We start from the raw sequence: 13,784 nt of genomic DNA, 5'->3' as shown, positions 1-13,784 counted from the left end.
TCAAAATCTCTGATTTGGGGACTAAAATGTGGATATTGGCTGACACTGTTACATTTTTTAAGGTTTTTCCTTGCTGTTTCTTCTATCTAACAGCTTCGGGTTTTGGTAGTGGGGGTAGATTTTTTTTTGTAAGAAAATATTTCAATTTTCTCTTTACTTATTAATTAACTACTACATGTGATTATTGATTTAGAGTATTGTAATCCTAAGTACGACTTAATACGATGTATTCAGTAGTATTTTTACTTTCTTTTTTGATGCATGTACTCTTTTTTTCATGGATTTAATAAAAATATTGTAAAGAAGAAAAAGTGAGATAGGAAGACTTCAGGGCCAACATTTTCCGGTTAGAGTGAAGAACAAGGCTGGCAGGATTAGGGAACCCTGGATCACAAGGGATATTTGAAGGTCTGGTCAGGAAAAAGGAGGAGGCGTATGTCAGGCATGGGTAACTTGAATCAAGCGAATCCTTTGATGAGTATAAAGAATATAGGAGAATATAGGAGACTAAAAGGAGATATTCTTGGGAGATAAAGGAGAATTCTAAAAGATTCTCTAAGTATATTAAGGGCAAAAGGGTAACCAGGGAGAGAATAGGTCCCCTTAGGATCAGTGTGATCGTCTATGTGTGGAGCCACAGCAGATGGGAGCAATCTTAAATGAATATTTCTTGTCTGTATTTACGATAGGGAAGTTCATGGAAGCTAGTGAAATGAGGGAAGTGAACAATGATGTCCTGAAACACATTAAAAATTACTAAAGAGGACATGTTGGCAGTCTTAAAGTGCCAAAAGGTGGATAGATCCCCAAGGCCTGACCAAAAATATCCTAGGACATTGTGGGAAGCAAGGGAGCAAATTTGCTGGGGCCCTGGCAGTTATTTTTGTATCATCATTAGCCACAGTTGAAGTACCAGAAGACTGGAGGGTGGCTAAGAAAGGCCGTAAGGACAAACTAGGGAACTACAGGCCGGTATGACTAACATCAGTGGTGGAAAAGTTACTGGTGAGGATTCTGAGAGATAGGACCCGTCTGCATTTGGAAAGGGAAGGACTGATTAGGGATAGTCAGCATTGCTTTGTGCATAGGAGACAGTATCTCATGAAATTAATTGAGATTTTTTTGAAGAGGTGACTGAGAGAATTGACAAGGGCAGGGTGTTAGACATTATCTGCATGGATTTGAGCAAGACCTATGACAAGATCCTGCATGGTAGGCTGGTCTGGAAAGGTAGGTCACATGGGATCCAGAGTAAGTGAGCCAATTGGGTACAAAATTGCCTTGGTGATAGGAGAAAGAGGGTGGTAGTGGAGGGTTGTTTTTTAGATTGGAGATCTGTAACCAGTGGTGTGCCATCGAGATCAGTCCTGGTTCCTCTTGCTGTTTGTCATATAAATAATCTGGAGGAGAATGTAGATGACATTATTAGTAGGTTTGCGGACAGTGAAGAAGGTTGTCTAGTGTTACAAAAGGATCTAGATCGACTGGGAAAGTGGGCAAAGGAATGGCAGATGGAATTTACCTCAGGCATGTTGGGGCATTGAGTGCAAGAGCTGATATGTCATGTTACAGCTTTACAAGACATTAGTGAGAGTGCACTTGGAGTATTGTGTGCAGTTCTGGTCATCATGCCATAGGAAGGATGTGATGAAGCTAGAGAGGGTACAGAAAAGATTCACAAGGATGTTGCTGGAAGGCTTAAATTATAAGGAGAGACTGGATAGGCAGGGACTGTTTTCCCTGGATGCAGGAGGCTGAGGAGTGCCCTTGTTTATACAATCACTGGGGGATGGGTAAGGTAGATAGTCACATTCTTATTCCCAGCGTAGGGGAGTCTAAAACAGGTGAGAGAAGGAAGAAGGGGACCTGAGGAGCACTTTCTTTGCACAGGGTGATGGGTAGGTGGAATGAGCTACCAGAGGAAGTGGTAGAGATGGGTACAATCACAACACTTAAAAGACCTTTGGGCAGGTACAAGGATAGGAAAATTTTAGAGGGATATGGGCCAAACACAGGTGATTAGCTCAGGTCGGCACAGTTGTCGCATAGCGATTGGGCCCATTTGTGTGCTTTATAAACTCTATGACAATGTGATTTATAAAGACATATTTATCATTGAATGGTTTTGTTTTTTCTCTGTGATGCATACATTTTTATCAGGAAAATGCAGCAAAAACTAATGTGTGTCATATAGGAAAGGTTGTTCTATTGCTGCTCAAACCTGTTGAAGCTAAGCAGACAGCTTATAACAGCAGGCATAACATGTGTTTTCCCTTGACATCTGAATAACCTATGAATCTCCATCTCCTCAGGATATTTCTTTCAGAGAGCCCAGAAACTGTACACAGTCACCTCCACACAGGCTTTACAAATTTGTTTTCTTAAACCTGACTTTCTGATAATGAGGTGCTGTCAAGTGAGTAACTTCATGTTGCCTGTTCTCATACACTGGAATTTGTTATATCTTTACATCGCACTCAGTTTATTCAACTGTTCCCCATTTACACACTGGAGACGAGCTTTGATCACCAACCTTCCTTTTCCTTTGCCTCCCACCAAAGACACGGAGATGTGCCGAAGGCAGAGTTTAAGGTTTGCCATTCAGCAAGAAAACAACTGAATCTTCATGTATTTGGAAAAAGTATAGCAAGGCCCCATTATGAAATAGTTGTTTTAACTGGTTCTGTAACATTGTGGTTTGTCTGTGTCTAGTCTTACCAAGACTTCCACATCAGTAAGAATCTCGTGCCCCATTTGCTTGCCTTTTCAAGTGGTAACTCCATATTTTTAGTCATATTAAAAGCAAGTACCTTCCCCAGCATTTATTTGGTTGCAAAAGTAGCACATTGTTGGATTGTTATGTACAATTACATCGGTATTAATGTGTCTCTGTTGATAGATGCAGAGCCAGATATCAATGCAATAACTTGCTGGCTAAGTCATTTATTGGTTGGCTCTTTATATCCACACCACTGCCGACAATTTGGAGGTTCTAAGCCCGTATCATTTTCCCTTCTTTTCTTATTCATCTTACGTATAACACTCCTATAAAATATGTCATGGAGAAATATTTTAACAACCACCAATTAATGCTACCCCTAGATAGCTTCAAGACCAAACTAATGAACATTAACAGCTCACAAATGCCTGGAAAGACACTGGAATTGACAGTTTGTTAATAAATAATGTTTAAGGTCAGTAGTTAGTAATTGTCTGAATGATAACTGCCATGCCTTTGCTTCAGTATGCAGCTTGAAACAATCAGCATCTTGGTTTATGTGTGACAAGCACAGGGCTGAAACAGAAACCATTTTTGCTGTATTTCTGTTTACTGAAAGTAGCAGAGCAAATGTTCTGTTTGACCGTGCCTTAGGATGTAAACTACCAAATGTCTCTCATCAGAAGGTTAACTTGGCTTCCCGTTTCACAGATGCTGCTAACCTTCTGAGTGTTTCCAGCATTTTCTGTTTTTTATTTCAGATTTCTGACATATGCAGTTTTTTGATTTTCGAACCACCAAACATGTTTATAATAAATGAACAGCACCAAAAATAAAAGTACATGACCATAACTCTTCGGAATATGAAAAATCAAGGCACGCCCCCCCATGCTAACACCAGGCTTGTTATGTGGTCCCTGGCCATTACATGGGGCTCTTGTTAACCATCTAAAGTCTCCTGTCTCTCTTCGTGTTTCTCTCCTAGAATCATGGAATTTTCAGAATAGTAAAAGGCTGTTTGGTCAATCGTGTCCTCTTTGGCCAATAAAGAAACGTTCAGTCTAATCCCAATACCCAGCTCTTGGACCAAAGCACTATGGATTAAAGCATAGCGATTGTTCATTTAAGTACATTCTTTAAAGATTATGAAGGTTCTCCAGGCAACTCCTTTCTAAACCTTTGAATTTATGTTACCTTGAATTTATGTTTAGTTATTTAGCTTTTAGCTAAGAAATGGGTATTCACCCCATCTAGGACACTCACTAGTTTGTACATATATATCATTTATACGTTCCCTGAGCATATATCGTTACAAAGAAAATAACTCGAGTGCAAGCACTCTGTCTGTCTGCCTCAGTCTTGTTGTATGACTGGATCTGTGTCTGTATGTCTTCCTTTCTGCCTCTTCCTCCTCCTTTGATGTTTTCAGAAGGACTACTGAATTACAAAAAAGGCCATGAGACATAAGAAATAGAACCAAAAATAGGCCATACTTATCCTCCTCCCAGCCGTTCAATAAGATAATTGCTGAACCTGTGCCACAAGACAGTTTGAGAGAGAGAGAGAGAGAAGCTGAAATCTGATGCAACGGTATTACAGTTGAACAAAGGTAACTACAGAGACATGAGGGAGGAGCTGGCCAGAGGTGATTTGGAAGGGAACCCTAGCAGGGAAGACGGTGGAGCAGCAATGGCAGGAGTTTCTGGGAGTAATTCGAGAGAGACAGCAGAATTTCATGTCAAGGAAGAAGCAGCTAAGGGGAGGACAAGGCAGCCGTGGCTGATAAGGGAAAGAGGGACAGCATAAAAACAGAAGAGAAGGCACACAATATGGCAAAGATTACTAAGAAACTTAAAAAAAAAACTGTGAGAAGGTGAAATATGAAGATAAACTAGCCAATAATTTAAAAGAAGTTTCCAAAAGATTTTTTTAGATGCATAAAGGGTAAGAGAGAGGCTAGAGATGCTGGAGAAGTAGTAATGGGGAACAGAGAAATGGCAGAGGAGCATAATAAGCACTTTGTGTCAGTCTTCACAGTGGAAGACACCGGTTACAGGCTAGAAATTCAAGTGAGTGTTGTTGCCATTACTAAGGAGAAAGTGCTGGGGAAGCTGAAAGGCCTGAAGGTGGATAAACCACCTGGATCAGATGGACTGCACCCCAGACTTCTGAAAGAGGTAGCTGAAGAGATTATGGACGCATTAACAGTGATCTTTCAAGAATCACTAGAGTCAGGGAGGGTCCCGGAGGACTGGAAAATTGCAAATGTGTTTCTTCCCCACCCCCCCCATTTAAGAAGGGAGGGAGACAAAAGACAGGAAATTATAAACCAGTTAGCCTCTAATTAGCCTATAATCGGAGGTGCTAGGGGCCTTGGGAGCCTTAGTTCAGGATTCCCTTAAAGTTAAATTTCAGGTTGAGTCAGTAGTAAAGAAGGCAAATGCAATGTTAGCATTCATTTCCAGAGCACTAGAGCATAAAAGCAAGGACGTACAGCTGAGGCTTTATAAGGCATTGGTCAGACTGCATTTTGAATATTGTGAGCAATTTTGGGCCCAATATCTAAGGAAAGATGTGCTTGCCCTGGAGTGGGTCCAGAGGAGGTTCACAGGAATAATCCCAGGGACAAAAGGCTTAACCTATGAGGACCGTTTGATGTCTCTGGGCCTGTACTCAATGGAGTTCAAAAAGATGAGGGGAGATCTCATTGAAACCTATCAACTACCGAAAGGCCTGAACGTGGATGCCTTAGGGTTAGCTAACCCTAACCCTGAGAGTGGATGTGGAGAGAATCAGTAGGAGAGTCTAGGATCCGAGGGCATAGCCTCAGAATAAAGGGACGTCTCTTTAAAACTGGAATGAGGAGGAATTTCTTCACCCAGAGAAGGCAGGAGAATGAAGTTGAAGAAAAAAAGTCAGCCATGATTGAATGGCAGAGCAGACTCAATGGGCCAAATGGCCTAATTCTTCTCCTATATCTTATGTCTTATGGACAGAAGATACTGTCTCTCTTAATCTCTCATATCCCTGAATTCTCATGAACAGACCTCTCATAAGCTGAAGATGAATTTTTGATCTCCCAATCTACCTCATCTCAGCCCTTGCACTTTGTTTAACTGCACTGTACTTTCTCTGTAGTTGCAACGTTATATTCTGCATTCTGTTTTCTTTTTACTACATCAGTGTATTTATGTATGGCATGATCTGCCCGGATGGCATCCAAAGTTTTCACTGTATCTCGGTGCATGTGACAACAATAAACCAATAACAATATTAATACAGTTCATTGTACATACTTAGTCATCGATTATATTCAAGTCATTGTCAGACTTGAATATAATCGATGACTGAATATCTACAGCCTTCTTGAGGTAGTGCTTTAACTGCTTTACAGATCAGTGGGTGCAATAGTTGAAATAAAATGAATCTCCCTCCTGACTATCTGACAGCCTGGTTCATGTACAGGCAGTAATGAATTGTAGCTGAGCCTTCCAGTAACTGACATCTGAGGATTCTGCTCAGTTCAAGTACTGCTGATGTACTACCAAGATGGAGAATTCCTCTTCCTTATCATTGTTAACTGCATCCAGGTCTGTTCCTCATCAAACAGATTTTATTCTGTAAGGGAGCCTGATTTCAGTCTTGTAAATATTAAAATAAAAAGATAGGATAACTGAATCTATACCAAAGCATTGCATTTTGTCACATAGGTTGCTCCCTCTGAATGCATGTCACCAGAGCTCATCTGTTCATTACTATAGCAGAATGCTGTCAAATGCAAAAGACTTGCACTTCTCTTGCACTTTTCATGGTCTCATTGTCCCTAATCGTCGTAAAAACAATGAAGTACATTATATGGTCACTGTTCACTATTGCAGGAAACATGGCAGTCAGCTTGTTGCCAGCAAGTCCCAAAAATTGCAGTATGATCAGACCAGGTTTTTGGAAATTTTGATTGAAGAAAAAGTGCTAGCCAGGATACCAAGGATAACGCCCCTTTTCTTCAAGACAGTGCCCAGGATCTTTTATTCCCACCTAAGGAAGAGGAATAAGGTCTTGGTTTAGGTTTATTGTCTCATCCAAAATTTGTCAGATAATGTAGTGCTCCCTCAGTATCCATTTGAGATGTGTTATCCTGGTGTTTTATATATGAATATCTGGAGTGGGATATGAATCCATTACCTTTTGATTCAGAAGCAAGAGCATCTATATTATCTTCAAGATATCTATATTCCTCCATTTCTGCTTCTTGCTCATGTTGGAATTTAATTGTTCCTCCATTGGGGATCAGTCCTTCAGATGCTTGGGCCCAAGGCTCTTAAATCCCCACCTTAAACTTCTCTGCCCCTATACCTCCCTTTTGTCATTACCTCCATATATGTATATTCCATGTGGCTAAGCAGTATTTTTGTATGATAGCATTGCTGTGAAGCACCTTGGGAAATTTTGGTTTGTTAAATGTTTAATATAAATGGAAATATGGTAACATTGCAGAAAATCTTCTCTATGTTTAACTAACATGCTGATCCAGAACCAACAAAAGCTTTGGTTGAATAAGGAACATGTTGTCATTTTGATTTAGCATTGCACATAGAATAACTGATTGATTTGTTGGTTCTTTCACACAGAAACCTGCAGTTACAGCAGCTTCCTGGACACAGAACAAGGACAGAAGTTTGCCATTGTCTTTAGTCACATCCGCCTGCAATATATCATCAACGACCTGACATCTGCTAAAATTATTGAGCGGGACATGATTATTGCTTCAGGTCAGTAGCAATCAGTTATTCAGGATTACATAATGTGATTCTCTAAAGTTACCATCTGAAGACATTTGACATCTCAACACTGACCAGAATGGAGATATTTGAGTAGATTCCTAATCAATTATGTCTGGAGGTTACACTGCTATAAATGACTGGAGTTGATTTTGCACACGTGATTTATATTCTGTATCCATACCCCATTGAAAGCATCTTGCCAGAGAAATAAGCCAACTTTTATCCAGAAACTTTCCTATGGTTTATTACGATAAGTTTATTGTATTGGTTGGTTTATTATTGTCACTTGTACCGAGGTACAGTGAAAAACTTGTCGTGCATACCAATTGTACAGATTAATTAATTACACAGTGCAGTTACATTGAGTTAGTACAGAGTGCATTGATGTAGTACAGGTAAGAACAATAACAGTACAGAGTAAAGTGTCCCAGCTACAGAGAAAGTGCAGTGCAATAAGGTGTAAGGTCACAACAAGGTAGATCTTGAAGTCATAGTCCATCTCATTATATAAGGGAACCGTTCAATAGTCTTATCACAGTGGGGTAGAAGCTGTCCTTAAGTCTGGTGGTACGTGCCCTCAGGCTCCTGTATCTTCTACCCGATGGAAGAGGAGAGAAGAGAGAATGTCCTGGGTGGGTGAAATGGACTTCGCGGTCTCAAAAGACTCTGCTGAAAATCTGGTGATTCTTTCAACCTACTTTCTGGAACAATCGTGTGAATGCTCTTTCTATAAATTATTCTCATATAACCTTATACGCTAGAAGCATCCTGGTCCTGATAACAGTTTAGAAGAGAGCCAGCAGGTGTGACCATGCATGTCCTGCTCTTGTACATTTTGGAAAGGTCAGGAGTTTGGGAGGTGTAGCCTGGACGAGTTACTGCACCACATTTTGTAGATGAACACACTGCAGGCATTGTTTGCATGTTGATGGAGGGAATAAATGCTTAGTATGGTCGGTGGGATGCCAATCTGGAGAGTGCTTTATCCTGGATTATCGGTTTATGCCTCAATGTTACCTGGCTGTTGCTGCAAGCAGGCCTGGGCTGCTTCATTTGCCAAGGAGTTACAAATTGAAATGGACAATGTGCAATCATCAGTGAACATCTCCACTTTTGAATTAATGGAAAGAAGGTCATTGATTAAGCAGCTGAAGATGGTTGAATCTCGGGCACTGCTCGGACGAACTCTTACAGTAATATCCTGGGGCTGGGATGATTAATGTCCAACAATCACAATCACTTTCCTTTATGCAAGGTATAATTCCAGCCACTGGAATGTTTTCCCTTTGATGTCCATTGATTTCACTTTTACAAAGATGCCTTGAATCCACATTTGGTCAAAGGGCAGTAACTCTTACCTCACCTCTGGAGTACAGCTCTCTGGTCATGTTTGGACCAAGGCTATCATGAGAACCATAGAAGAACCATAGAACCATAAAACCATACAGCACAGGTCTGGAGCTAAGTAGTCTTTGCAAAACCAATATTGGACATCAGTTAAAAAGTTATTGGTGAGTAAGTGCTGCTTGAAAGTACAGTGCACAACAACTTCTATCACTTTTCTGGTGATTGAACGCAAACCGATTGGGTGGTAACTCACTGGATTGGATTTGTCCTGCTTTTGCTGAATACAACATACATGGGACAGAGACATAGATAGTTCTTGAGAGCAGGTCTTCGATACTACAGTGTGATATTGTCTCGTCTCATAGCCTTTGCTACATCCAGTGCTCTCAGAGAATCAAATTGGCTGGAGACTGGCTCCTCTGACAGTAGGGCTCTCGGATGGAGTCCAAGATGAATCATCTCTTCAGCACAAAATATAAACTGCTGGAAGAATTCGGCAGGTCAAGCAGCATCTGTGGAGGCAAAAGGATGGTCAATATTTCAAGTTGAGTCCCTGCATCAGGACTCAGAGCCAATATATAGAAGTGAAAGAGCGGGGTAAAGCAGGCTGGTAGATGATAAGGGAGGGATGATGGGCAGATGAAACCAGTGGGGGAAGAGACAATAAGAAAGGTGAACAAAGGGAGAACAAGCCAGGTAGATAGGTATGTGGGTGACTGGTGGGACTCGGAAAAGAACACAGGAGGAGTGGATTACCTGTAACTGAAAAAATCAAGGTTCATACCAGTGAGTTATATGTTACCGAAACAGACTATGAGGTGCTGTGCTTCAAGTTTGCATTTGGCCTCACCATGCCTTTGGAGGAGGCTGGGGACAGACAGGTCGGTGTGGGAATGGGAAGAGGAGTTGAAGTGACATTTCAACTGATGATGATGATGAGATTTGGAGTGGGACCTTTGAAAAGAGGTGAGTCTCTGTGCCTGTGCTTGTGAGTTTCACCTTGCAGAGTTGGGAGTTGGAGCGAGATTTAGATTGGGACCTTCGAAAAGGGGTGAATGTCTGTGCCTGTGCTTGTGAGTTTCACCTTGCAAGAGTCTAAACGAGGTACATTTGTAAGTTGTTACCACTTGATTGGCTTATTAACAGCAGCAAATAAAGTGAAGGCAGGTATAAGCGGAGCAGCCATTTTGGGAGTGACCATTGTGATAGTGGACCAGTGTTAGAGTGGGGTATTGAGGCTTTGACGAGAACAGGCGAATGTAAGTCTTAAGTACCTTTCTTTCTTTGATTTGGTGTTTCTTTTAGTGCCAGGCCAGAGTAGTGAGAATGGCTCCAGGGTCAGTGGTGTGTTCAGCTGGTGAGAGGTGGGAGTTCTGGGAGATATTCAGTCTCCCTGATAACTACATCTTCACGAGGTGCATCCAGCTGCAGCTCCAGTTCCCTAACACAGTCTGTAAGGAGCTGCAGCTGGATGACCTTTGGCTCCTACGGGATAACGAGGAGTACATAGACAAGAGCTGCAGGAGACAGGTAGCTGGATGACTGTCAGGAGAAGGACAGAGAATAGGTAGTGCAGAGTACTCCTGTGACCGTTCCCCTCAATAACAGGTATATCGCTTTGGATACTGTTGGGGGGGAGGGGGGTCCAACCAGGGGAAAGCTGCAGTGACCAGGTCTGGCACTGAGCCTGGTCGTGTGGTGCAGAAGGGAAGGGGGTAGAAGAGGAGCGCGGTAATTATAGGGGATTCCATAGTAAGGGGGGCAGACAGGAGATTCTGTGGATGTGAAAGAAAATGGTATGTTGCCTCCCAGATGCCAGAGTCAGGGACATCTCGGATTGGGTCCACAGCATTCTGAAGGGCAATGGTGAATGGCCAGAGGTTGTGGTACATATTGGTACCAATGACATAGGTAGAAAAAGAGATGAGGTCCTGGAGAGGGAATATAGGGAGCTAGGTAGGAAGCTGAAGAGCAGGACCTCAAGGGTAGATATCCCTGGATTGCTGCTTGTGCCACACACCAGTGAGAGTAAGAATAGGATGACTTGGCAGATGAATGCGTAGCTAAGGAATTGGTGCCGGGGGCAGGGTTTCAGATTTGTTGATCATTGGGATCTCTTCCGGGGAAGGTACGACTTGTACAAAAGGGACATGTTACACCTGAACTGGAGGGGGACCAATATTTTTGCAGGCAGGTTTGCTAGAACTGTTTAAACTAGTTTAGCAGGGGATGGGAACCAGAGTGATAGGTCAGAGGTTGGTGCATTTAGTGTACAAATAGCTGCACAGTGTAGAAAGAATGTGAGGAAGGATAGGCATTTGAAAGGGCAAAATTGCAGTCAGTTGGATGGGCTGAAGAGTTTCTACTTTAATACGAGAAGTGTCAGGAACAAGGGTGATGAACTTAGAGCATGGGTAAGTACATGGAACTATGACGTGGTGGCCATTACGGAGACTTGGCTGTCGCAAGGATAGGAATGGCTGTTGGATACCCCAGGGTTTAGATGTTTCAAAAGGGACAGGGACAGAGGTAAAGGAGGTGGGAGGGATTATCTACTGAGTCAGTGTGGGTGGAAGGCAGAAACAGGAAGGGAGCGAACACTCTGTTGGGAGTATTCTACAGACTCCCCCCCCCCCCCCCCCCCCCCCCCCAATAGCAGCAGAGATGCTGAGGAGCAGATCGGGAGGCAGATTTTAGAGAGGTGCAAAAATAACAAGGTTATTGTCATGGGTGATTTCAACTTCCCTTATATTGATTGGCACCTCCTTAGTGTAAAGGGGATAGGTGGGGCAGAGTTTGTTAGGTGTGCCCAGGAAGGATTCCTGACACATTATGTGGACAGGCAGACCAGAGGAGAGGCCATTCTGGACCTGGTACTAGGCAATGAGCTTGATCAGGTTTCAGATCTCTCGGTGGGAGAGCATTTTGGAGATAGTGACCGTTTACTCTTTGACCTTTACCATAGAGGGATAGGAGCAGACAATATGGGAAAGTATTTAACTGGGGGAGGGGGAAATTATGATGCTATTAGGCAGGAACTTGGGAGTGTAAATTGGGAACAGATGTTCTTGGGGAAGTGCACAGAGGAAATGTGGAAGTTGTTTAGGGAGTACTTGCATGGGTTCTGGATAGGTTTGTCCCGTTGAGACAGGGTAAGGATGGTAGAGTGAAGGAATCGTGGTTGACAAGAGATGTAGAATATCTTGTCAAGAGGAAGAAAGAAGCTTACCTGAGATTTAAAAAGCATTGATCAGACAGGCCTCTAGAGAGTTACAGGGTAGCCACGAGTTAGCTTAAGAATGGATTAAGGAGAGCTAGAAGGGGGCATGAGAAGGCCTTGGCAAGTAGGATCAAGGAAAACCCCAAGGCGTTCTACACCTATGTGAAGAATAGGAGGATGACTAGAGTGAGGGTAGGACCGATCAGAGATAAAAGAGGGAACGTGTGCTTGGAGTCAGAAGAGGTAGAGGAGGTCCTTAATGAATACTTTGCTTCAGTATTCACCAGAGAGAGAGACCTTGACATTTGTGAGGATGGCGTATGACGGGCTGATCACTAGGGCATGTCGACGTTAGGAAAGAGGATGTGCTGGAACTTCTGAAAAACATTAAGATAGATAAGTCACCGGGGCCAGACAGGATATATCCAAGGTTATTATGGGAAGCTAGGGAAGAGATTGCTGCACCTTTGGCGATGATCTTTGCGTCCTCACTGGCCACAGAAGTAGTGCCAGATGATTGGAGGGTGACAAATGTTGTTCCTTTGTTTATGAAAGGGATAACCCTGGGAATTACAGACCAGTGAGTCTTACTTCAGTGGTGGGCCAATTACTGGATCAGATTCTTAGAGACAGGATTTATGGGCATTTAGAAAAGCATAGGCTGATTAGGGACAGTCAGCATGGCTTTGTGAGGGGCAGGTCATGCCTCACGAGCCTGATTGAATTCTTTGAGGATGTGACAAAGCATGTTGATGAAGGTAGAGCAGTGGATGTGGTGTACATGGATTTTAGTAAGGTGTCTGAAAAGATTCCACATGGAAGGCTCATTCAGAAAGTCAGGAGGCATGGGATCCAGGGAAACTTGGCTGTGTGGATTCAGAATTGGCTCACCCATAGAAGACAGAGGATAGTGGTAGATGGAGCGTATTCTGCCTGGAGGTCAGTGACCAGTCGTGTACTGCAGGGATCTGTTCTGGGACCCCTGCTCTTTGTGATTTTTTAATAAATGACTTGGATGAGGCTGTGGAAAGGTGGGTTAGTAAGTTTGCTGATGTTACAAAGGTTGGTGGTGTTGTGGATAGTATAGAAGGTTGCTGTAGATTACAACAGGATATTTATAGAATGCAGAGCTGGGCTGAGATGTGGCAGATGGAGTTCAACCCAGAAAAGTGTGAAGTGATACACTTCAGGAGATCGAATTTGAAGGCAGAATACAAGGTTAATGGCAGGACTCTTAGCAGTGTGGATGAACAGCAAGATCTTGGGGTCCACGTCCATAGATCCCTCAAGGTTGCCGCACACGTCGATAGGGTTGTTAAGAAGGCGTATAGAGTGTTGGCCTTCATTCGTCGGGGTATGGAGTTCAAGAGCCATGAGGTAATGTTGCAGCTCTGTAGAAATCTGGTTAGACCACACTTGGAGTATTGTGTTCAGTTCTGGTTGCGAAACTTTCGAGAGGGTACAGAGGAGATTTACCAGGATGCTGCCTGGATTGGAGAGCTTGTCTTATGAGGATAGGTTGAGTGAGCTAGGGCTTTTCTCTTTGGAGAGAAGGAAGATGAGAGGTGACTTGATAGACGTGTACAAGATGATAAGAGGCATAGATCGAGTGGACAGCCAGAGACTTTTTCCCAGAGTGACAGAGGCTAACACGAGGTGGCATAATTTTAAGGTGATTGGAGGAATATATAAGGGGGATGTCAGGGGTTAATTTTTT

The 13,784-nt window shown here is 42.8% G+C and overlaps 1 protein-coding gene across 1 annotated transcript in view; it reads left to right on the top strand.

Annotated features, from left to right (window-relative positions):
- Positions 1–13,784, top strand: part of gmcl1 (germ cell-less, spermatogenesis associated) — a 138,174-nt gene that overhangs the window by 61,222 nt on the left and 63,168 nt on the right. Inside the window, exon 9 of the mRNA XM_052040840.1 lies at positions 7,348–7,488. Coding sequence (XP_051896800.1) covers positions 7,348–7,488 — 141 coding nt within the window. The remainder of the gene's footprint in view (positions 1–7,347; positions 7,489–13,784) is intronic.

The sequence above is a fragment of the Pristis pectinata genome, chromosome 29 (assembly GCF_009764475.1).
Source record: "Pristis pectinata isolate sPriPec2 chromosome 29, sPriPec2.1.pri, whole genome shotgun sequence".
Lineage (NCBI taxonomy): Eukaryota > Metazoa > Chordata > Chondrichthyes > Rhinopristiformes > Pristidae > Pristis > Pristis pectinata.
Note: the sequence above shows the minus strand (reverse complement) of the source record. Positions and strands in the feature narration are given on the sequence as shown.